General features: G+C 42.1%; 1 protein-coding gene across 3 annotated transcripts in view; it reads left to right on the top strand.

The window, feature by feature from the left end:
• The window catches only part of CYB5A (cytochrome b5 type A), a 30,973-nt gene that overhangs the window by 6,179 nt on the left and 2,155 nt on the right, over positions 1-22,639 (top strand). Inside the window, exons 2-5 of one of the 3 annotated variants that reach the window (XM_075993800.1) lie at positions 15,487-15,615; positions 17,339-17,368; positions 20,623-20,646; positions 21,685-21,719. In XM_075993800.1, the coding sequence (XP_075849915.1) occupies positions 15,487-15,615; positions 17,339-17,368; positions 20,623-20,631 (168 nt within the window). In that variant the 3' untranslated portion in view covers positions 20,632-20,646; positions 21,685-21,719. Of the gene's footprint in view, positions 1-15,486; positions 15,681-17,338; positions 17,369-20,622; positions 20,647-21,684; positions 21,720-22,639 lie in introns of those variants that run through there. The other 2 variants (XM_012781215.3, XM_075993799.1) reach the window with 2 other exon arrangements.

Here is a 22,639-nt window from a genome sequence, read left to right on the forward strand (position 1 = left end):
CCAGAGGTGACCACCACGAGCAGTTTGGTGAACAGACTGCTCTCTATAAACATACACCCTTGATCATGGGTGTGTTTTACCAAAATGGGAGTACACTCAAGTGCAGTTCTGTAATCTGCTTTTCCCCCCACGGAACTAGATGTTGAATGTAGCAGTCAATTTCAGTAAATCATGGTTTTCCAAGCTGCCTCCTTACTGTATAGATGGATCCTAACATGTAACTACATCTCTCTTGCACATTTTGTTTAGTTTGCCGCCTGTGATTACCTCCTTCTGATAGACCTTCGTTAAATGGGATTCTTGGGTGAAAGGATATACACTGTCTACGAAGTGCACTGGGGTTTGTCCCAGTGACAATTGGTGGCTAACACACCAGTGTGTTTGCTTCCCAGGTCTCAGTTCTTAGTAACTGAGATACTTGGCTGTGATTTGCCTGCTGTCTCTCCTGAGTTATTTGGATATGTATTTTTGTTGGAAGAGGAAGTGTATGAAAAATTTCTTTTAGTACCTTTAACTTATAAATTCTCTTAAAAATGCAGCTGTGGCAGGTAATACCTTGTCTGTTCTATGAAAAAATTAGCGGTAGTTACCAGCACTAGTCCCTTGTCTGAGGGCTCAAAGCGATCAGAAAAGTGGCCTGTGGCAACAGCTGACTAATTGGCACTCTCCCTGCATCTTATTAAATATGCTTTTTCCCCCCCTATTACCTTTGAACTTAGTTTTCTTGGGAATGTACACTTAATTGTATTTATTAATTGGCTACTTGTGTCTTTTACTAACACAGGAACCAGGAGAATGAGTTGAAGATTGGGTGGGGGAACCTCAACTCTTGCTGGTTGAATGGACTCCACACATGCTGCCTGTTGGCTAATGACCCCTGATTAGGGGGAGAGGACGTCTCTGGGTGACGGCAAGAAGTTACTTTCTTACATCCATAGAATTCAGTCCCTAGTCTTGCCCACGCCCAAACGCTGGCATTGGGACCAGTGCCAATGGCCGGGGAGGCTCTGGCAGGGGAGTGGACTTGGAGGGTGACATGGACAGCCTCAGTCAAGGGTCCACTTTGCCTGGCTTGCTGGGATGGCAACAACCTGTTTGAATTGGAATAACTTGAGCTGTTCTGTAGCTGAAGGCCTTGCAGGTATCAGCTTTCCAGCTTGTTTCTTTCAGTGCCTGCTTTTGTTTGTTGTCGGCGGAGCTATTCATCAAGTTTTTTGCAGCTGTGCACAAAATTGGCCAGGACATAAAATATATCCAGCCTGCTTTTTCCTCTCTCCATCTTCCTCAGCAAGTGTTAAGTAAATGGCCTTCATTAATCCCCTTTCCCCCATAAAAATCCCTCGTGAGCTAGTAATAGTGATTGCAGTGGCCATTTACTGAAGGTTTATTAACATTATGTAATAGATATCATGCAAAGAACTTTTCGTGCTTCGAGTTTGTACTTTTAATCTTCAAAACAATCCTCTGAGGTCCGTGGTGGTGGAATTCTCCTTTTTAAAGGTAAGACAAGGTGGCTTAGGGAGATTCAGCAACTTGCTCAACATTCCACACAGCCAGTAAGGTGCAAAGCATGGATTTCAGTCCAAGCTGAGGGGCTCTGCAACCTAGTCACTGCTGACTGTCACTAAGGCATGCCACCCAAGGAGTTTTGAAGGTAACTAGGATAGCTTTAAAAGAAAGAAGTCCATCGATAGGCAGCTGCTATTATTTGTTGGAGGTTTTTTGCCCCCATTGAGGAGTTTTCTATAGATATGAGGAAAAGGCAAAGGGAATTTGTGATGCAAAGATCTGAACAAAAAAATCCTTGGCGGGCGAATGGGAAAAATGTGCCTTTCTTTCCATCTGTTATGTCATTTTACTATGCTGCCTTCTAGAAGGTGAGGGAAACATAGCCATTCCAGTTTCTCAAAGAGGAGTTTTTAAATAAAGAGTCGGAGAGAGTCTTCAAGGAGTGAGTTTGTTCCTGACCCTGACAGTGCTCTCCACCTGGCCTGGTTTTAAGAATTCATGTGGTTTGGGTTAGGGAAAAAGTTTACATGTAAGTTAGGCATGTGTGAGGAGGTTAAATGTTGTTTTGGAAAATGCCTCTTAAGTCCTTGCCCTGGAAGAGGTTGTTCTAAAGGGAGATCTGATGAGGTCCCTGCTCTGATAAATCCCTCAGTGTGTCCTGCCTGCTCCTTCTTTCCCCCTTCTCGGTGACTTCTCTTCCACATTCCACTCCTGGTGCAGAAGTTGTTAGAACCTCTCCTCTGGGCTTAGAGCAGATGTCCCTGGGGGGAAGCTGGTTGTATTTTATTGGGTGGTTTTATGAGTTTTCATCTTGAGTAATATGTGCTATTATTATGGTAAAGACTGTCATTTCTAGAAGAAAAAACTTAGTCTGTGGAAACAGATTGTCATTTCTCTGCTTAATTCCTTTCAGTGGGTTCCTGTTGCATTTAAAATAAAATCCTATCTCTTTGCCCTGGTTTAGAAAGCTCCGTGTGATCCGCCCCTGTCTACCTCTCCCACCTCGCCAGGTAACACTATCCCCGAGTGCCCACGCCTATGCCTGGGCGCACTGACCCTCTCTTTGTTCAAACCAGCCAAGCTTGTTTCCACCTTAAAACCTTTGTTTTGGTTTCCCCTCTACCTGCCTCTGCTTGGTCAGGTCTCAGCTCAGCCTCTCTTCCCCAGAGAGGAGAGTTTTCTGTCATACCATCCTGTTTGGCAGCTCTGCTGGCAGTTACCAATCCATATCTGATGTTCCCCTCGCGTGTGTGCCGCTGTCTTTCTCCACCTGCCCGCCTCCCTGCTGTGCGCCCTGTGCACAGTAGGTGTGGGCAATAGTCCTCTGGGTAGAAGAGGAGAGCCCTGCGGAGGGACACAGACACAAGCCCGTGCTTTGTCATTGTATTTCTTTCCTTTTTTCCCCCACGCAAATGGCGCATACTAGTGTGATCTCTTCCTACTCTACAGATGTTTGCCTGGAAAAAATCTGGGTTGTAACATGGTCTTAGAGCACGGAACACAGAATGGCATTGCCTATGAAGGAGGCGTAGCCTCACCTTCATAGGAGGTGCCTACGAAGTCAGGAGAAAGAAAGAGGAGAGTTAGAGGTGAGGGTGGCACTTTAGATGCACTTTCCTGTCCCTTCCAGCCTAAAGCCAGTACCTCCACTTGTATATTGGGTCCTGTTCCCTCCTCCTCACCCAAAGACAGGCTCTAGCCAGTCACCATTCTCTCAACCCTGCCCATTGGATCGTTCTTGTCAGTATTAAAGTGTACTGTTTTTTCTCCTCTCCTATAACACACAGACACACAGACACACAGACACACACAGACACAATTCATTCTCATCAGTATTCAAGTGTGTTGTTTTTTCTCCTCCTATAACACACGCACTTGCAACCTCCTTTGGCCTTCCTCCTCCAGAGAACCCTTTGAATGGTGGTTAACCTGCTGTCTTCAATCTGTCTCCTTCATTCTGTTTTAAACCACACCAGTTTGCCAAAGCTGCACTTGCCAAGGTCCTCGTGATGTCACTTGTCTGTTGTCAATTCTCCTTTTGCTCAGTGGAACAGCAGAACTTGACAGGGACAGTCACCTCGCTTGGAAATTCCCAAAATTTTTACTTGGTGTCCAGGATGCCGGTGTCTCCTGGCTTCCTCCAACCTCAGTGTTGGAGGGCGCCAGGGCCCAGGGTTTCTACTTTCCTTTGGGCGCCTCACCCAGTGGCTTGGCTTTAAATCTGCTATGAATCCTGGATTGTCATATCTGAGCCAAAACTTCTCTCCTGAACATTAGGTTCTTGGGTTCTTGTATCCCACAGGCTACTGCATGTCTCCACTTAGGTGTCTGATGGGCTTCTGAAACCTAGCATGTGAAAAGCTGAATTGATTTTCCATCCAAAACCTCTTCATCCTCATCACTTTCCTTTATGGCTGATGGCAGTTCCATCCATCTAGTTGTTCAGGCCCAAAATCTGGGGGTCTTCGAAGACACCAGGGGGTCACACCTGCATTCAGTCCACCAGAACATCCTATTGGCTTAGCTTTCATGATGTCAGAATCTGACCAATTTCTGCCATCTCTACTGCTCCCCCTGGTCTGAACCACCATCATCTCTCGCCTGGTCCCCTGGCCCCTGACAGCGTATTCTTACCACAGTAGAGTGACATTTTAAAATGTGAGTCAGATCTGGTCACTATATTCTCTTTAAACCCTTCAGTGACTAATTTCATGGCCCAATTTTAAGACTTAGGGTAGAACTGCAGTAGTCAGGACAGTGTGGTTCTGGCAGAGAGAGACACACAGATCAGTGCAGTGGATGGAGTAGAGAACCCAGACAGATCCACACACATATTTCCAACTAACTGTGACAAAGATGGAAAAGCCATTTGATAGAGGAAACGATCTGCCTTTTCAGCAATGGTTCTGGAACAATTGAACACCAGTAGCCAAAAAATATAAACTTTGCCTTAAATCTCACACCTTATATAAAAATTAACGCAGAATAGATCATAGATCTAAATATAAATATAAAACTTTTTGAAGAGACTTAGGATTAAGCAAAGAATTCTTAGACCTGATAGTGAAAGTATGATTCATTTAAGTTCTTGGCATTGGAAGGTTTTTCTCCCCAGATATGTGCTCGACCCACTTCTTCACCTCCTTCAAGTATTTACTAAATAGCGCCTCAGTGAGGCGTATCCTGACCACTGTATGTAAACCTGGAAGTCTCCCTAGGTCCCTGCATTCCTGAGCCTAATCACCCTGCTCAATTTTTTTCGTATAGCACGTATCACCTTGTAACATACCATATAGTTATTCATTATGTTTTTGTTTGTCTCCTTCCACTCCATGCATGCTCCCCAAATGCAGGGATTTTTCTGTTTTATTCACTGATCTATCCCAGTTCCTAGAATAATGTTAGTGCCAAGAAAGGACTCACTAGGTCTTGATTGATTGAATAAATGAGTAAGTTTATAATTATAGAATATTAAAAAATTGATGCAGAATGGCTATTGGGCTAGATTGAATAATTTCCTGACTGTTTTACTTTTGCCTTGTCCCACCTGCATGTTTCAACTCATTTTATTCTGAACACTAGAGATAGAAGGAAAAAGAGGCCCAATTATTTGGTATTGAGTGGGAAATAAAGAAAAGGTAGGAAATGGTGTCACTGTTACTCTTCCTTTCCTTCCACCTTTGGTCTCAATGTTGGCTGTTTTGTCATTTTGTCACTTGGCCATTCCAACTCTAGACAGATCATAGATGGAGTAGTAGCACCTCTCAGGTCCTGACTCATCTGCCACTGGGCCCCTGGATTTGGTGGCTTTGCTCATTCCTATGAGGCCATTGGCTTGACTGGGCCTCAGAGCAGGAGATGCACGGTGACAGCGCTGGGAAGGGCTGGGGGTGGGGCCAGAGTGTTCCTGCTCTCGCTCCTCTCCAGCAGACCTGACTCTTCCCTCCACCCCAAGGTCTTCATGTCCCATTTGGGGGCTTATGTCCCCTCCAGAGATCAGAAATAGTTCCGTCTCCAATTGGCTCACTTGCTTTATTTTACCTAAAGAGACTAGTTTGGTAATAGTAGAATTTAAAATATTGGTCAGGGCATAGTGACCAAATACATACAAAATTACCTTGGGTTTATGGTACGTTTTAGAACGAGCATTTACTATTTCAGTTTTCTAAAAGTAAGAATTTTGCTTTTCTTTTTCAAGGAGAGAAAATCACAACAGCCTTCTGCAGGGTAGTGACCAGGTCCCAGGCTGATGTCTGCAAGACCTGTCTGCCTTCATTGTAACGGAGCTTCAAGAATTGTCTCATGTAGAAATGTTTATTATTATTGTAATATGATGTTTCTACTATTGTCATTTGGTTCTGTGGCTTAGTAGAATCCGGCTTGTTGGTTAAATCCAGAGAAAGCTCTTGCAGATGAAGGGGGCCCTTTGGGCTGTGGTGCAGGAATTGGCCTTCAGCAATTGACAGGGACCAGCAATGGTGCCAGGTACATGGGATGGGGAAGAAAGGAAACTAAATTGATGTTGCGTGGCCGTCTCTTACATGCCAGACATTCTGAGTAATTATATCATTGAACCTAGCAGGTGGGTGGCTGCCGGATAGACTGTGCCTGAGGGGCACAAAGAAGCCTCTTAAGGTAGATCTGAACGCAGATCTTGGGAAAGTGGCTTTCTTCTAAGTATACACAGCGGTCTCAGGACTGGTGTGGAGTCTGCCTGCCCGAGTTCACTCCCCGGACAGACTCTGTCACCTTGCTCTGGAAGGGTCCGCACACCATACTCTGAGCACTTCCCAATTTCCCCCTAGACTTTTCCCCCAGCTTCTAGGGTGGAAAGGTGAGATACGGAAAGCTAGAAGGTAACAAGATGCAGAGTTTTTCTGGGCTGTGAAATGCAGAACTCTCCAGCAAAAACTCGGGTGCTCTTCCTGTCTAGTCTCTCCAGGTCAGTTTCCCACGGAGGGCAAGCCTCCCTCAGCTGCCCCACGTGTGGTCACCCACATACTCTCTTGTGTTTACGACTGCTCACGGCTCTGCCACACTCTTGTGTTCCACTTAAGTCCTGTGTGGTGGCCGTGACCTTGGCTTGGAAGCCTCCTTTTGCTCACCTGGCAAGCTTCTGCCAAAACATTTGCTCAGAGTCCACGCATCCCCTCCTGAGTGACCCTCCCTGCTCCATTCTCTGCCTCCCGGGAGAGTGGATCCCCTCATCCTTCACGCGGTGGCTCTTGCATTGGTACTTACTACGGTTAGCTGCTTGTGTGTCTGTTTCCTTATTAGACTCTAACTTTGGGGCGGCATGGCTTTCTCATCTTGGTAGCAACGGTGCTTGCTTGCCTTTCCGCAGATGTTTGAGTTGGGGAGTTCACCCATCAGCCAGTGGGTGAATGCACAGATGGTTTCCATCCTGTGCCTGTCAGAGTGGAGTGGGGAGAAGTAATTCGGATGATGCTTGTGAGGATTCAGAGGGAGGGCGTGTGTGGAGTCTGTGCTACACGCAGATATTAGCACCTCCACGGGTCCAGGATGGAGAATGGAGGTCTGATGAGCTCAAACCAACTTTGAGGACATAACTCTTTGCTGTCTTAGGGAAGCAGTATCCAGAAATGATAGCAAACCTTTGGTTAGGCTCATGTTATTTTATTCTGTTAATAAATCTTGCATAAATTATTCTGTCTCCAAACTCTTCTGGATTGTTTTCATTTTTGGCTTAACTATTGCAGATAAGCTCTTTAAATATATTTTTTTGCCTAGTCATTGTGGACAATCTGTTTGCTCCACCTTTTTTGGCAGTGTTAAGTGTTTGGAATGAAAGATCCTGTTTAAAACTCCAGAATTGGTAGACTTTGGTCCACATGACATTACCTTTAGGTTAAAAGGGTTTTTTTGTTGTGGGTGGTGGTGGTGGTTGTTTGTTTTTTGCTGGGTTATGCAAACCTTCAGAGGGCATGACTTTGACCTGGTGCATACTGCAATATGGTAATGTAATTCCGTGTACCATGTTGAGTGTTTTTTTTTTTTTTTTTTTAATAGGCACAACCTTGTAGTCTAGTGGAGCCCTGACATAGGTATCTCTGTGTGCCTGTGTATGTGTGCACACGTGTCCTTTGAATCTTTTTTAATTGATAAGGCCCAGGAAGGCAGGGCAAGTGACAAATTTTCTTGAGGTTTAGAAGAAATAAGAGATTTTTCCCCCAAATTCTCAAAGGGGAAATTTATGAGGAAGCTTTATTTTTTAAGACAATCTTTTGTATATTTTAAGTCACTTTGTCCAGAAATATAAAAACTTGCATGTTCAAAAATAAATGATGGGGGCTGAATGCTAAAAGTCAGAAACCTGGTTCTGTTCCTATCTCCTCCATGCACTAGCAGGGTAGTACTGGCCTTCATTTCTCTGGGTCCAGTTTCTTCACCTGTAAATTTGGGATGTTGGGTCTCTGAAGGTCCTTTTAAAGTCTTAAACATCTGGGATTCTGACCGTTAGCCTATCATTGCGCGTGAAGATCTCCAGCTCAGTTGTGTGTTGTTGATGCTGGCTCAGGCTGGGGTGCAGGACGGGTACACTTGGCGGCAGAGGAGCTATTTATGAGTAAGGCTGGAGTCCGCGGTGGGTCAGGGGCGCTGTGGTGCAGGGTGCATCCAGCACATCTGTCATGCCCCTCTCTTCAGCTTGTTTATCTTCACTTACCTGCTCCACGGTCCACATCCTACCTGTTCTATAGGGGCCTAGAGTGTCTCTTAACAGCCTCTACTTTTCCAGACTCATGCTCTGTTGAGTCACCAATTCAGATGGCCCCTTAATATTTCTCTAATTGTTTGACGTTTGTGAAGACGGTTGCCTTGACTTGATTTTAAGTTTCTTGAGGCTTGGCACTATGTTTATTCATTTTTTTATAATGGCTCTTGCATTTTAGCACACTGCCTGCAGGTCATATTTCTTGACTAAGTGATTGATGCAGTAATGAGGATTAGGCTCAAAAGAACCCCAAATAACAGGCTATTTTATCCTGTTTGCTGCCAGGACATGTGATAGCTGTGTCCTGTCTCACTTCTCAGCCAGCCCTGGGGGTGGCCCTTGTCCTTGTGCTGAGGGGCAGCATCCCTGTTCTAGGCAGCGGGTGAAGGAGGGTTGAAGAAAGGACAGCAGGGCCACAGCACACCAAAGGGAAGATTTCTGGAGGGTTCTTACATTCCATTAGCCAGAGTTTAAGCACATAGGATACCCAGCTATAAAGGATCAATACCTCTAGTATCTTCATTTACTGGCCTTTCCCTGCTAAAGGTGTAAGTGTTAGGGAGAAAGTGATGTTGGAGTAATGAGCAGTCTTCCCCTCACCCGACCTGGTCCTATACCTGAGGACACCCCCTGAGTCTTGTGGATGCTGAAGCCCCCTCTGTTGAGAAATCCAAGAGGCATTTCATTTGGCTGCAGAAATTCACCCTTGTAGGTTTTTGAGTGGGGCACAAGAAATGGTCAAAGCAGTATTTGGGGATGAGTGTTCCAGCAGCCGTCTATAAGCGGGATGGGAGTGGGTGAGGGAGTTGGAGGCTGCAACTGGAGGAGAAGCTCTCCCAGGTCTCACAAGAATGTGAGGCTTTCCTATCTCATAGAAAGACCATCTGACCTTTGACTTTGAGATTTTTATAACTTGCTTTTCCATAGCCACTAAAATGTAGGGATTCTAGGGGTTAAGGACAACACTAAACAAAAATGTTATTCTGTATCAAGCCTATGATAGTCTCATTGTCCCATATTATTTGTGCTAAAGAGGAATATAGCTGGCATTGATAATTCCAACATGTTTATATTCATGTTTAGTTTTGGGGTAGATTATCAAAGGAATTGTAAATTGGCTATAGCAGGAATGAAGAATGGGCCTGGAGATTGTTTTCACCCAGTGATCAGTTCTGAATAAGTAATAGTTGCAGGCTGCATATTTGAGTCGAGTGACTTCAACTTTACTTGCAATGTTTTCTCTCTCCTTAAGGAATTCGCCTTCATGTTAAGAATGATTTATTGAAATCCTCTGTATCAAGAAGTATCTCAATTTATCTTGCCAATTTTTATAGATCCATTTTCAGGGTGCACTATTAAATAGAAAATGGATTTTTTTTGCAGTTTCAGAAATCCTGTATACTGTGGAATCTCTAATTGTTAATTCCTTTATTTAGTGTTTCTCTTTGACCTCATTCTAAGAAGGATTTGAGGCATCACTCGTTAGTTATGTTTTGTAATTCTTCTTGACATACAGTCATCCCAAGATCATGTCTTTGTTATTCTATAGCTCACATGTGATAAAAACGTCGTGCACTTATAAAGCACCTTCTGCCATTTGTACTCTGGTACTCATTTCTTTTCCTGGCCTCTCCATTTTTCATTTGAAAGAAGTTACCTGTTGTATGCTCTCTCTTGCTCCTTGTAACTACTGAAGTAGAGAGTATCTGGGAGCTAGAGATTGAGGTGCAGGTGAGGAAGGCCTTTCAGGGACTGGCTTTGCCACGTGAACGGTCCTGGGTGTGCCATCCGTGGGGCGTGCCAGCATCACCCATAGGTTTTGAATCAAGTTCTTTTTCTAATGACTGGCGTATAAACTGTTGAGCTGCATGCTGCTAAATAGGCCACATGTCTTCCAAGGGAGCTTCTTAGAACCTGGGTCCAGATGAAGCCTGTCACATGGTCTCTGAGGGTGGCTGAGGGCTGACCCTGGGAACCTTGGCATTTCTCCTGAGGGACGCAGGAGCAGGTGAATTCCTCCCACACTGAGTATTTTTCAGATTAAAGCAAATTCTTACCACCAGGTTATATTTGGAAAGCGAGAGGCGGGTGGGTGGGGTCTTGGCTAGACTGGCTTCCTAGGCGAAGGGTGACATGTTGGTCATCAGTTTTAAGAGTGCTGATTTTTCACAGCAGGTAACTCCACAGTGTTTACCTGAAAATGCTGGCTTGGTGCTATTAATTACAGATGAAATGAGAATCTGAGCTTGTTTCTGTTTGTTAGCATTGTCCAAGGGACTGTAAGTAGTGCTTAATTCATTATGGATATTTGGTGCCCAGTGAAGAATAATTTATCAAGTTTGTGAAACAGTATTTTCTTCCTTTTTAAAGCTCTTCTGTTTCTTAGGAAGCCAAGGCTCTACCTTTTAGATCATTGAGTGCCGTAAGGCCCAGTGGGTGCCATGAGTTGGGATGACCAGCGCTGGGCTCAGAGCTGACTCACCCTCACTATCCGTCATTCAGCATGTGCCGGTTCTTCTGTTGCCCATCCTCCCGACGACTCACATGACCTGTCGTTTCCTTGAATTTATTGATAGCATTTAACACTTCACTTTCGGCCTTATGTGTATTCCCCTCATTTTCATATGTACATATTTGGTGAACCCTTGACTTTAATAAATCCTCAATTTACAAGGATAATTATAACTGTATCTCTCAAATTAGTATAGAAATTATAACTGTAAAAGTTAAGACACTACTTCAGGCTTTTAGTGATTGAAAAACAAGGACTAAAGTCATGTAACTTAATTTTTATTAAATTAATAAAATGAACTACTCTATATTATGCAAGCCTTCATTGTATTGCCATTATACAGGCAAGAACTTTTTCACTTTACCTCTTCATGCCTTAGGGTTGGCAAGATGGTAAAACAGGTCTGGCTTGATCCTAAAACTTGCCACCTAATTACAGAAAAGTCATTTAGACCTTGGCCATCTTCAACATTTATGTTGGCCTCTCCTTGGATGAGTCAGTTGACAAAAGCTTTTTCTGGCCAGTTCAGTAGGCTCGTGCTTGTAGTCTCAGAATTTTGGGAGGCTGAGGTAGGAGGATGGCTTGAGACCAGACTGGGCAACATAGACCTCAGCTCTACAAAAAATTAAAAAAATTAGCCAGGCATGGTGGTGCCAGGTATGGCAACAGAGGGAGACTCTGTCTCTGGGGTGGGGGTGGGGAAAGCGTTTTCTGCCAACCCAGTTAGATTTGTGCTTAACTCCTGCTCTAGAGATCCGTTGTACAGCATGGTGACTGTAGTTAGTAATACTTTGTGGCATAACTTGAACATCACTCTGAAGATTGGGTTATATTTTAAGATTAAATCTGATTTTTGTCATCTTCCCTGATTACATCTTTGCGATGGCTTCTGATTGCTCACAAGACAGAGGTGAAAATCCTGGCAGAGGCCAGAAGCACTGCACGGCCTGCCCCCCTACCCTCCACCTGGCCCTTTCTCCTTCCTCTGGTCCCTCATTACCTCCAGCACCAGGGTCCTTCCTGACTCTTATTGGTGACATTTGATGTTCACAGTACTGTGCTCTTTCAGAACATTTACTTTCATGTGCAGTTGCATAGTCATGGGTTATTCATGTTCGATCCGTGTTAGTCTGTGAACTCCCTGAGGGCAGGACCTGAGGCATCTTTGCTCACTAGTGTGTCTGGCACAATTTGGTATCTGGCACATGGAGACACTTGGGGTGTATTTGTTGAGCGAACTAACTTTAGCACATAATAACACAAGTGGAAATTGAAATCTTCCTCTGGAAAAATGGGAAACTTTATGTTAGAGGGGCAGCTCTGATGGAAATAGTTTTGTGTTCCCATAACTATCCACAATTTGTCCCTCCCACCACCCCACCCTTCTCCCTGTCTTGGGGGTCCACAGCTGGTGTCTGCCACCGTATGTGTGTGGGGGGGTGGGCTGGGCTGGGCGGGGCTGTGGCGAGCCATGCCATACAGGGGACAGGTTTCCGCTGTGGAGTTCACAAAGTGGAACCATAGCTTCTGTTTGGCTCACACTCTGGGAGAATTTAATCTCTTTTGTTACCTCTATCTTGCCCATGTGTGACTATATGTTTTGTTCTTAAATCTTTTGGTAAATCATGAGATAATTTCATTCACCTGTTTTTCTACTGCTTTCCTTTTTCAAAGCCTTGCCTTTTCTTTGAACCACTCCCAAAGTCTATAAAAAGATAGGACACAAATCACTGTCATAAGCTGATCTTGGGGAATAACCACGATGGCACAAACACCAGCATTCCCAGTTTTTCTTTGTAACTTAAGAGTGCTGACAGTAAGGAAGAGCATTTTCTTTAGTCTCAAAATGGGACATGTGCCTATGAAAACTGCGCTGAGTGAGAAGAGCGACAAGATGAATTGCTGGGTTTCAGTGCATCATGATTTAGACTGGAGTCACATGGCAAGGTGTCTCTTACCATCATAAATATATTTCAAGGAAAATACTAGATATTACAAAAAGTCAGTCCTGTACCTTTTACTGTCTTATCAAGACTTGAGTTATTTTGTTCTAAAATATTAATTTTTAGGCTTTGATTTTCTTACTAATTGTTAAAACAAAACTTCAGAGTGAAAATATTTTAGTGTCAGTTTATTCAATACATTTTTTCTTAGTTTTTTTTTTGTCTAGTTTAAAAATTTTGATCAGTTGTCAGTGGAACAAGTAATAATTGAAGATATTTTGCTCTTTTCCTTTTTCCATAGAAAACTGCCTCACGATGGCTTAGGCAAGGTATAAATCAGAGATAGGCATAGATTGATGCATATATCTCTCTTGTTTCCGTTTTTGGTCAGAAATTAAGGTGACTGGCCCTTTAGTCCTTCTACTTTATGAAATAGAATGTTTATTTTCTCCATGTTAGCACTTCATTTTTATTTCCTTTTTTGAGATAGAGTCTCATTCTGTTGCCTGGGCTAGAGTGCCATAGCATCAACCTAGCTCACAGCAACCTCAAACTCCTGGGCTCAAGTAATCCTTCTGCCTCAGCCTCCCAAGTAGCTGGGATCCCACTACAGGCATGCGCCACCATGCCTGGCTAATTTTTTCTATATATTTTTAGTTGTCCAGCTAATTTCTTTCTATTTTTTTTTAGTAGAGATGGGGTGTCGCTCTTGGTCAGTCTGGTCTCGAACTCCTGAGCTCAAACAATCGCCTGCCTTGGCCTCCCACAGTGCTAGAATTATAGGTGTGAGCCACCGCTCCTGGCCACCACGTTAGGATTTTAAAGATCAGAATTATGTATTAAAAACTTGTCTAATTTTACGAGTCCTTATCAAAGGCCAAGCCTATGTTTTTAACCTTATTTGAAATTTCCCTTTGAGGATAAGCTGTAATTGGAAAATGACCCAAGGTTTGTCTGCACTCACATATCATTAATAGGTATCAAAAGTTAAGGAAACTCATGAGTCAGGCCATTTGCACATAAGGAACAGCAGTATGAGAATTTACATAATTTGTGGGTGCTTTGTTGTGTTAGTCATTTTATATCTCCCACCTGTGGCTTCTCCTCATTGCCCAACAATAAACAGACTGTTCTAGAATGAACAAAACCATGTTTTCTTTTTTTTTTATTTTTTTTATTTTTTATTTTTATTTTTTTTTTTGTTTTTTTTTGTGTGTTTTTTTTCTTTTTCTTTTTTCCATGTTTTCTTTCTACAGCCTTGAAGATGAATGCAGAAGCTTCAGCCTGGCTTTTGGGTAGCCAGTCTGCTGCCTGTACCTCTAGTCTGTGTCTCTTGCTTATTTAAAGTGGACTTCTAATAAATTACATGTCCCTGATAGAAGACATTTAGATAAATTGGGGAATGCCTATACAATATAACATGTAGCCAAAGAGAAAAGATATAGTGACATTGGAAGATGTTTAATAAAAATGCTGGATATTATTTACTGAGCATATATTATGTGCCAGACACATACATTAACACATTTAATCTTCAAAAACTATATAAGTACCATTATTTCCCCAAGATCATATGGTGAGTGGTAACCACTGGCACCATGTATTATCCGGTTTTTATTTAATGAAACAGAATGTGTAAGCTAATCAAGTTTTCTTTTAAAATTATTCATATATATAGTAGATTTCTTCATCACTAGATATGTTTAAAGTAGGAGAAACAAGTTTCCAAACAGAATAATTACTGACCTTTGTACAATGTTATGTACCTTTGCATCTTCAATTATTGGGGGAAAATGAAGAACTGACTAGCATCAGCTATGCAAATAAGACTGGTTTTGTTCAGTGGTTGGACACTTACAGGTGGATTTGCTCATGGTCAGGATGAATTTGATCTAAGATAATACTCAAGCTCAATTTAAGAAGTTTTTCTTTCCCTTACAGAAGTATGTATTTGGGATGCTTTAACCAAGCTGTTTTTTTCCCATGTCTGAGACCTTCCCTTGCCTGAGATCTCTAGATCCTCCAGTGTCCAGTGATGGGCCCCACTCGTCAATCATCTTAGAGGAAAAAAATCCCTGCCCCCGCATCCAGATGTCCTTTGTTTTACTAATTAAAGCAGCTAAAAGCACTGAAATACTTTCTTACACAAGAGGCTCTCCCCCTAACCCCTGTGGAATTGAGCTCCATGGTTCTGTCAGTACGGCCTCCTGACTGTGGCATCTTGAGCAAGTCTCACTTGCTTTTGTTTTTGCACGTCCTGCAAAGGCAGGGGCTGGCTTGTCTGTCTGACAGGCGGTGCTCCCAGTCCAGTGCAGGCACACAGTGCTGCCCAGAGGAAGTGCCAGGCCACCTCGCCTCCTGTCAGTTGTCATCTCAGGCAGTTGCCACTCTCGAGTCACATGTAGACTGGAGAAGTCAAAGGTGGTGTCAGGTGTAAGATTCAAGAAAAAATAGATTGGGAACAGATTAAGAGAGCAACTTTGAGAGCTTTATGGAAGAGCAAAGTGGACATTACCAGAGGATGGAAGATGCCCGCCTGGTGCTTTCGTTAAGCCATGTGCATGTCACGGGAAGCACCCTGTGCCATCAGGGGGACGTGCCGTCGCACTTCCCCAAAGGAAATTGAGTGTAAAGGAGTGTGGGGTTTTGTTAATCATCCACATTATGAACAAGATACAGATTGTCATCTGTGACTTATGGAGTAGCCTGTTGGGTTAAATAAACTGGCCATTTTCTTTTAATTCATTTGCTTGAAAGAATATTTATCTTTCATTCTATCCTTTGAACAGCATCCCGGTGGAGAAGAAGTCTTGAGGGAACAAGCTGGAGGTGACGCTACCGAAAACTTTGAGGATGTCGGGCACTCTACCGATGCTCGGGAATTGTCCAAGACGTACATCATCGGGGAGCTTCATCCTGTGAGTACTTCTGGGGAGTACTTTGTTCTTGCTTCTCTTCAAGGCTGTTGGCTCATCTTACCTAAGTATGTAGGTTCGCATGTATCCAGATTTAAAAAGGAGTCAAGTAAAAACACCACCTGCTGATTTTAGAACACCATTTTTGTCGTAAATGAATAGACCAAAAATTTCACTGGCTGCATTTTTTACTGGCACCATGAGTTGGAACGCTCTACCCAAGGCCAAGTGCTAGAGAATGATTTTCAGTCTTAGGAATTCTGTAGGGCAGCAAATTTTAAAAGGTGGAGGTGTTAATCCAGCATAGTTCTCTTTCCCTTTGTCTTCTTTGATCAAAGTATTTTTCTTAGGAAACCCTCTTCTCCTTTCTGAGGATATTTTAAATCTAAAAAATGATTTAAAAAATTTAAAAGCTAAGGTATGTTAAATGAAGAAGCTCTGCCTTATGTAAAACTAGCACATTGTCCTCATTCTTCTCACTTTACCCCAGACCTTTGAGGATACAGCTTTGGTACCAATCCATTAACTGATTTTTGGAAAAAACTGACCTAACTCAGCTTTCACATAAACACAGGGCTGTGATGTGAATTTAGGCCCTTCTGTGTCACTTGTAAATGGCCATGTTAAACGTTACTAGTCTGTCAACCTAAGTTATGAGGAATACAGCTGAAAACTTGGAAAGAAGTTTCTGAGTCCTCTGAGCATCTGGAAGTGCCTCCCGGCTGTGCATCAAGCCCCCGGAGCGCCTGCTCCTCCCTGCCCACCCCACTCCTGCACAGTGAGTGCAGCCTAGTGGGAGGGGTTGGGGTGCCCATAGAAACTGGCTCTTTCCTCACGAGAAAAATAATACAAGCAAATAGCCTCATCCCAAGTGAGCAAACTGAGAAACACTTAAACCATATAAGAAGTTTCACTGTGTACCATTGAGGCTGCTTGCGGTGACTGCGAGTGGAGGAGGGGTCACACCAGGCCCTTTGTAGAGGGCCCAGGAGTAGGAAATCCATTTTAGAATAACTTCTGTTGGGTGTGGAGGTTTGTTTTGTTTTTGGCAGTAGGAGATACGTACTTTCAGGGAGTAAGCTTTCATCTATCTGGAAAGTTTATTTGCCTATGTATTTTCATCTTCACATTTCACAAAAGTGAAGTAGTTTTATGGTAATCAGCCCTGCCCTTAAAAATGTCCCATGCCAGTCACATTCTTTCCAGCGGGGTGGGTGGGGGTGGGTTTCAGGCCCCAACTACAGCATTTCTGCTCCACCTGCCTGCCGGGCGCCAGCATCAAGACACACTTTATTTTTGATGGCTTCTGAGGTTTAAATAGTTTATGACCCTACAGTTGGGAGAGTGCAGGGATTTGGTGAGTAGATCGTGCAAGTAAAAGATATGTACGCATCTCCAAGGAAATTTGAGAGCACAGAGGAAGAACTAGGTCTGCAGCTGTTCTCTGAATTAGAGATTGTAGTCCAAGTCTAATAAACATATACACACATCATCTTACAAAGAGGGCTGTCATGGACACTCTTCTAACCTTTGGAACTCTAGATAGAAAATGCCTCTCAGCACTTGATCTGCTGTCAAATTTTGCTGTTAAGCCAGATAGATCAAACTTTGTGTTTAACAGCTGAATGCTGAACCCAGAATGCTAATTACTAAATTGTAATTTTAAAAACTCAAAAGTGAACACTTTGGAAATGGTACTTTAATGTGCCTATTTTTTTTATTGCAGGATGACAGAGCAAAGTTAAGCAAGCCTTCGGTAAGTGTGACCATCTCAGATGTCTCAGTGGATAGAGTTATTTTCATTATCTTTAATACCTGTCAGACTGAAGGCAGAGGGCTTTTACTGAGCTGGCTGAGGCCAGCACAAGTCTTTCTAGGTAAGATGAATACATAACCTGCTGGCTCCGCAAAAATTTTTATTTGTGTAGACTAGTCAGTATGTTTTGTTAGGATAGCTTGTGTGTTATTTTTATAAGACTCTCAATACTCTTTTCCATCATAAATATCAATAAATATCTTTTAAAGAGCTATTTTTTATAGGTATCACTGTGCCAGTTTTACACTGTGGTTCACTAGCCCTTCTCTCTGAACTGACCGTATCACTTACACTTGAGGGTGAATCGAGAGTAAGAATGGATGAGAACAGCCGAAGTTCCCCCAAAGTACAAGCAGGCAAAAGTAGTTCCTGGCCTGTAATTAATGGACTGGGGGAAAAGTTTTTCTTAAAACAAGTAGCAGAAAGTATAATTTTTTTCATTTTGGTGTATATTTTTGGTTTTATTGGAGGGAGCACAACGGCTAGACCGCATTGAGTTTGTATCAAGCCTTAGTGAACTCACTTTGCTGGCTGTTACTGCCAAGATGTCTTTAATCTACACCAGAATCAAAGCAGTTAATCCAATAATATGAGCATAAAGACTGTGTTTATCTCAGCGTCCAGATAGTACAATAGAAGTCTTGTGTAATGCTGTTTAGTAAAAAGCAATTTCATTTATGTTCTCTCCTTTCCCTGTTCAAAAAAAAGACTCCAGTTCAATGTTGGAGATATGAGTACTTCCGGAAGATAAAAAATGGACTTCAGAATTTGAATGGCCTCTTGAACAATTGCTTGGAATCCTTGCTGTCAGTTTATTTGACATTAGTATCTTTTTTGAGGCTACTTTTTAGACAGCTGAAATTCTGTGATACATGCAGTTTTTCTTTTTTCTCTGAAGTCTGTCAGGGGAAAGGTACATTTTGTTCCTGTCAGGCGTTCAGTATGTTAATAATCTTGGTGTAAGTCATTCAGCTATAGTAAAACAAAGATTTGATAAGGCTCTTACGTGAACTTGGATCACTGCAAGGCCGGCCACGTCTGTAGCCTTATGCCTGCAAGCAGGAAACACCAGTAGGTCTGAGGCGGTAAACGTGCCTCCCACCATAACTGCTTTGTGTTTGAAGGACAGGCTCCTCCTCTGCTTTCAGAACTCACGCATTATAACTTGTACTGTTACGTCGAACTCATTGACCATTGCTATTTGTCCTTATTTTCCTGTTATAAAGTGCTGATTACTTTGAGACTTCATATTTTGGGGACAGAGCAAGTTTACATGCTAAATTCTGGGAATTCAGCTTTCAACATCAAAGAAAACTTTCCTGACAACATTGTGCCAGTGAGAGCTCTCTGTGTGTTTAAGACTGGCTTTCATCGTGTCGTCAGTAGCGATTGATATATATTTGATCAGCTTGCTGGCTATAGAAGATCTTACTGGAGTTTTAAGAATCACAGTAGCTTTTTAAAGTAGATATTTTTTACTTTCTTCAGAAATTTACTCAAGACAACTTGAGTACTTTATTTAGAAAAAAAAGAAACCTCTATATTATGTGATTTTTTTTTTTTTTTTTTTGCGCTTAAATTAGAGCAGAACTTCAGGAACATGGGACAGGAACTTGCTGGATTTTTTGAGAGGCTGTAAGTGCATGAAATGCACGAAAATACATGACTGCTTTTCTGGATTTATCTTTCTTGTACTTTTAGTTTACCAGAAGAAAAGAGTGTCCTTAGGTATTTCTTTTGTTGTATGTCGTGTATCCGTCTATCTCTGGGCAGAACAATATACACTGTGATCTGAATTTTTGAAATGTTGCCTGCTTAAAGTATCTAGTTGAATTGTGTAATAAAATGCACTAAAGATTATTAGCTTGAAACTGCCCAGAGGAAAGCATAGTGTTAAGTTGCCAAATTAAGATATTTGTAGACATAGAAATTAGGCATTTTTAATTAAACATATTAATTAAGCATACCTGTGTCTATCAGATTTGCTTACATGAAGAATATCAGTAGTAGCAATACCCTTTCTTGGGTATAGTTTTCAAAGCATGTGTTATATAAATTATTTATTTGGTTCTTACTATGTCTTTGTGAGATCCATGGACTCTCCAAGAAGTGAAGACAACTAAGATTGGAAGTGTTAAGCTCCTTGTTCAAAGTCACACACTCCAGTATTAAGGCTAGCACCATCTCAGGCTTTTTGGTTTCAGTCTCTTAAGCTGCTTCTGTAGGCTCTCAACTTGACATGATAGGTATCGAACATCAGTATTTTAAAGGAGCAAGTCTTGCAACTAAAGGATGGGCTAAGTTAAATGAACTTACAAATGAGATGACTTTGATTTGCAAAAGCTTCTTGGGCTTTGCATGCTTTTATATGGAGCTTATCACAACTTATACGTGACTTTACATGACTTTTATAAGTCATTACATGTGACTTATTGATTTAATTATTAACCTCTTTTCACTGAAGTTGAACCCTCAAGGTAAGGGAGTGAACACGTGGCAGATCCTGTCATAAAATCAGTAGTCTTTTCTCCCTATTCATTGCTGACATATTTGATAGTTACACCCCTAAACCCAAGTGAGGCCATTCAGAGCACTGGCCACTGAAGACAATGTACTTTTTCATCATTGCGCTAAGTGGTCATTCCACACTTGTTTTAACTGTCAGATATCCTGGTTAAACCAAGAAGATAATAAACAATCAAAAAGTTACATGGTTTTCTTAAGTTCCTTTCTTCAGGGGTCCATTGTTGCTGGTAGTGATGTGCTAGCAGCCTTGTGAACATTAGCGCTGGCTTGTGGCAACTACGAAGGCGGAGGAGGACGGGCGCCTGCGTTTCCAGGGTTGTCGGCCTATTTGATGAAATGCCCACTCGTGCTCAGTTTAACAATGGCATGAATGTTCGTGTTTGCCTTCCACGTACTGTTTCAAGCTCAACTTTCTAGTGTGGCAATAATATTTTACCTTCAGTGAATTCTTTTGTTTCAGAACTGATTGTCTTCTAGTAGCTAAATAACATTTTTGCATATTTTGATTATTTCTAGCAGTTTTTGTTAACTTTACTCACATGTACAAAATTTGAAAAATAATCTTGCTGTAGTTATTCTTGTTATAGTGGCTAAGATTTAGAATTGCTTAAATAGATATTGTGACGTTTTCTTTGTAAATGATTTATTTTTTTCCCTTACTGTGTCAGGAATCTTAAAGGAGATATTTCAAGGTTGGTGGGTCTCCTGAGTGCTTTGCCTGCTCTCCCCTAAGAGGTTTCTGCCTTTTCATGGGAGTTTCTTTAATGTGCTTTGCAGAGTGTAGCTTGGCTTCACTGCAGACAGCTGATTGTTTTACTAATGCTTTTTTATTTGTGCTTTGAGAAACTGCGGACATAGAGCTCTCTGATGAAGCTGCCTTATTTACAGCTGCTTTTGTTTGAGGCACTAATACTTTTGCTGGTGTGAAATATCGAAAGAATGCTTCTTAACACATGTTAAGCCCAGAAAAGTTTGTATCTCACGAGGCCTTAGTGTTTCAGCCCTCAGGGAAGTATATACTTTTCCAGAGCAGCTGTCAGCTAGCTCACTTTAGTGGTACTTCTTTAGAGCTGCTCTGAGAAGTGCTGGAAGGTAAAAACAGGGCTTCCTTATTTGGAAGTTTGTTGTTGGGGTGACAGTGGCTGGTGGTGGGTGGCCAATGTGAGGCCAGTCCCTATCAGGACAGAGGTAGAAGTGGCTCGGGAAAAGGTGGTCCAGTGTTAGACAGTTATTTTTTCTTTATGGTTGACATGTATTTAATGTAATTTAGGTACGCTTTTACATCTATCATATTTGAATGAAATAACTGATGTTTTTATGGAATATTTATTTGTGCTTTTGAAGAATTAAACTGCTCCTCCTAAAGATGGCAGGGGCTTGTGTGTATGTGTACATGAATATCTGTTCTCAGTTTCTATGTTAAAGTATTTAGATACCTATTGTGGGCAGGATATTTTATGTAGTATATTTTAAAATTTTTCAAGTGATCGGGGTTACATCCTTAAGTAATTTAAATATAGATAATGCTTACATTTTTTTATTCTGAAAAAAATGGCGAAATTAAGCATCTTGGTGAAAATTAAGCATCTTGGTTTATGATGTAATTTTTCCCTTTCAACATTTGTTGAAGAATGCATTGAATAAAATATTGTGATCCTATTTTAAAGCAGGTTTTTAATCAATGGAATAAATGTTTGACGTTCCCTCTAACTTTTCCTCTTATGTTTCAGGAAACTCTTATTACTACTGTTGATTCTAATTCCAGGTATGTGGAAGTTTTAAAGTCGCATTGGGTTGCAGGGCTCGTGAGTCAGAATTGGACCAGGGGCTTCCCCATGCGGCCGCCCTCGGCCTGGGTCCCTGTGCTCCCTCCCTGCAGGCCTCCACTGCAGACCAGACTGTCGGGCCATTGGTCTCAGACATCAGGCAGCTCCAACGAGGAACACTCTCCACAGCCACCCTAGCCCTCACCCTCTGGCTGCATCCATCCCAAGAAACATACAGCACTGGTAGCATCTCCTTTTCCCCAGGGCGGCCCCTCAGATAGTCAGTCCTGTGGCTGCTCCGCTCCCTGGGTTCATCTCCTGATGGACATTTCCTTCCTCACCTGATGCCATGTCTGTTTCTTAAACTGTAGTGATCACGTTTCCCTGAGCACAGCTCAGTTTTACTTTGTCATTTTTATAACTTGTCCCCAATGTTGAACCTATTAATCCAACTGTCACATGACTTATGCTGGGGACTAGATTTCTTTATCATAGTCCAAGCTCACATTAATATTTTGGCAGTTCTACCGTATTGACTTAATAGCCTTTTGGACTCAAGCTCAAAACCACACATTTGTATTTCATCCTGTCAGATTTAACTGCCCCAGTCTGTTGCTCTTCTGGAACACTCTCTGCCCGTGGGCATTACTTCACCTTACTGTTCACTGACGTGCAGGTTTCTTTCTAGAGGGAAACTGAAAAACCCCACCAAACCCCACTGAGATGAAAATTACACTTGTAATCCATTTGCAATTTAAATATTTATATTGGACTTCATCTTCAAATGGATTAATGTGTGAAGAGTATTAATGAACAAAATATACGATGGAAAATATATGTATACATAGTCTACTTGGATTTGAAAGCCTATTCATTAACTTCTATTTCCTAAGAAATTGAAATCTAAGTTGAAGATTCA

Source organism: Microcebus murinus, chromosome 17 (genome assembly GCF_040939455.1).
Source record: "Microcebus murinus isolate Inina chromosome 17, M.murinus_Inina_mat1.0, whole genome shotgun sequence".
Lineage (NCBI taxonomy): Eukaryota > Metazoa > Chordata > Mammalia > Primates > Cheirogaleidae > Microcebus > Microcebus murinus.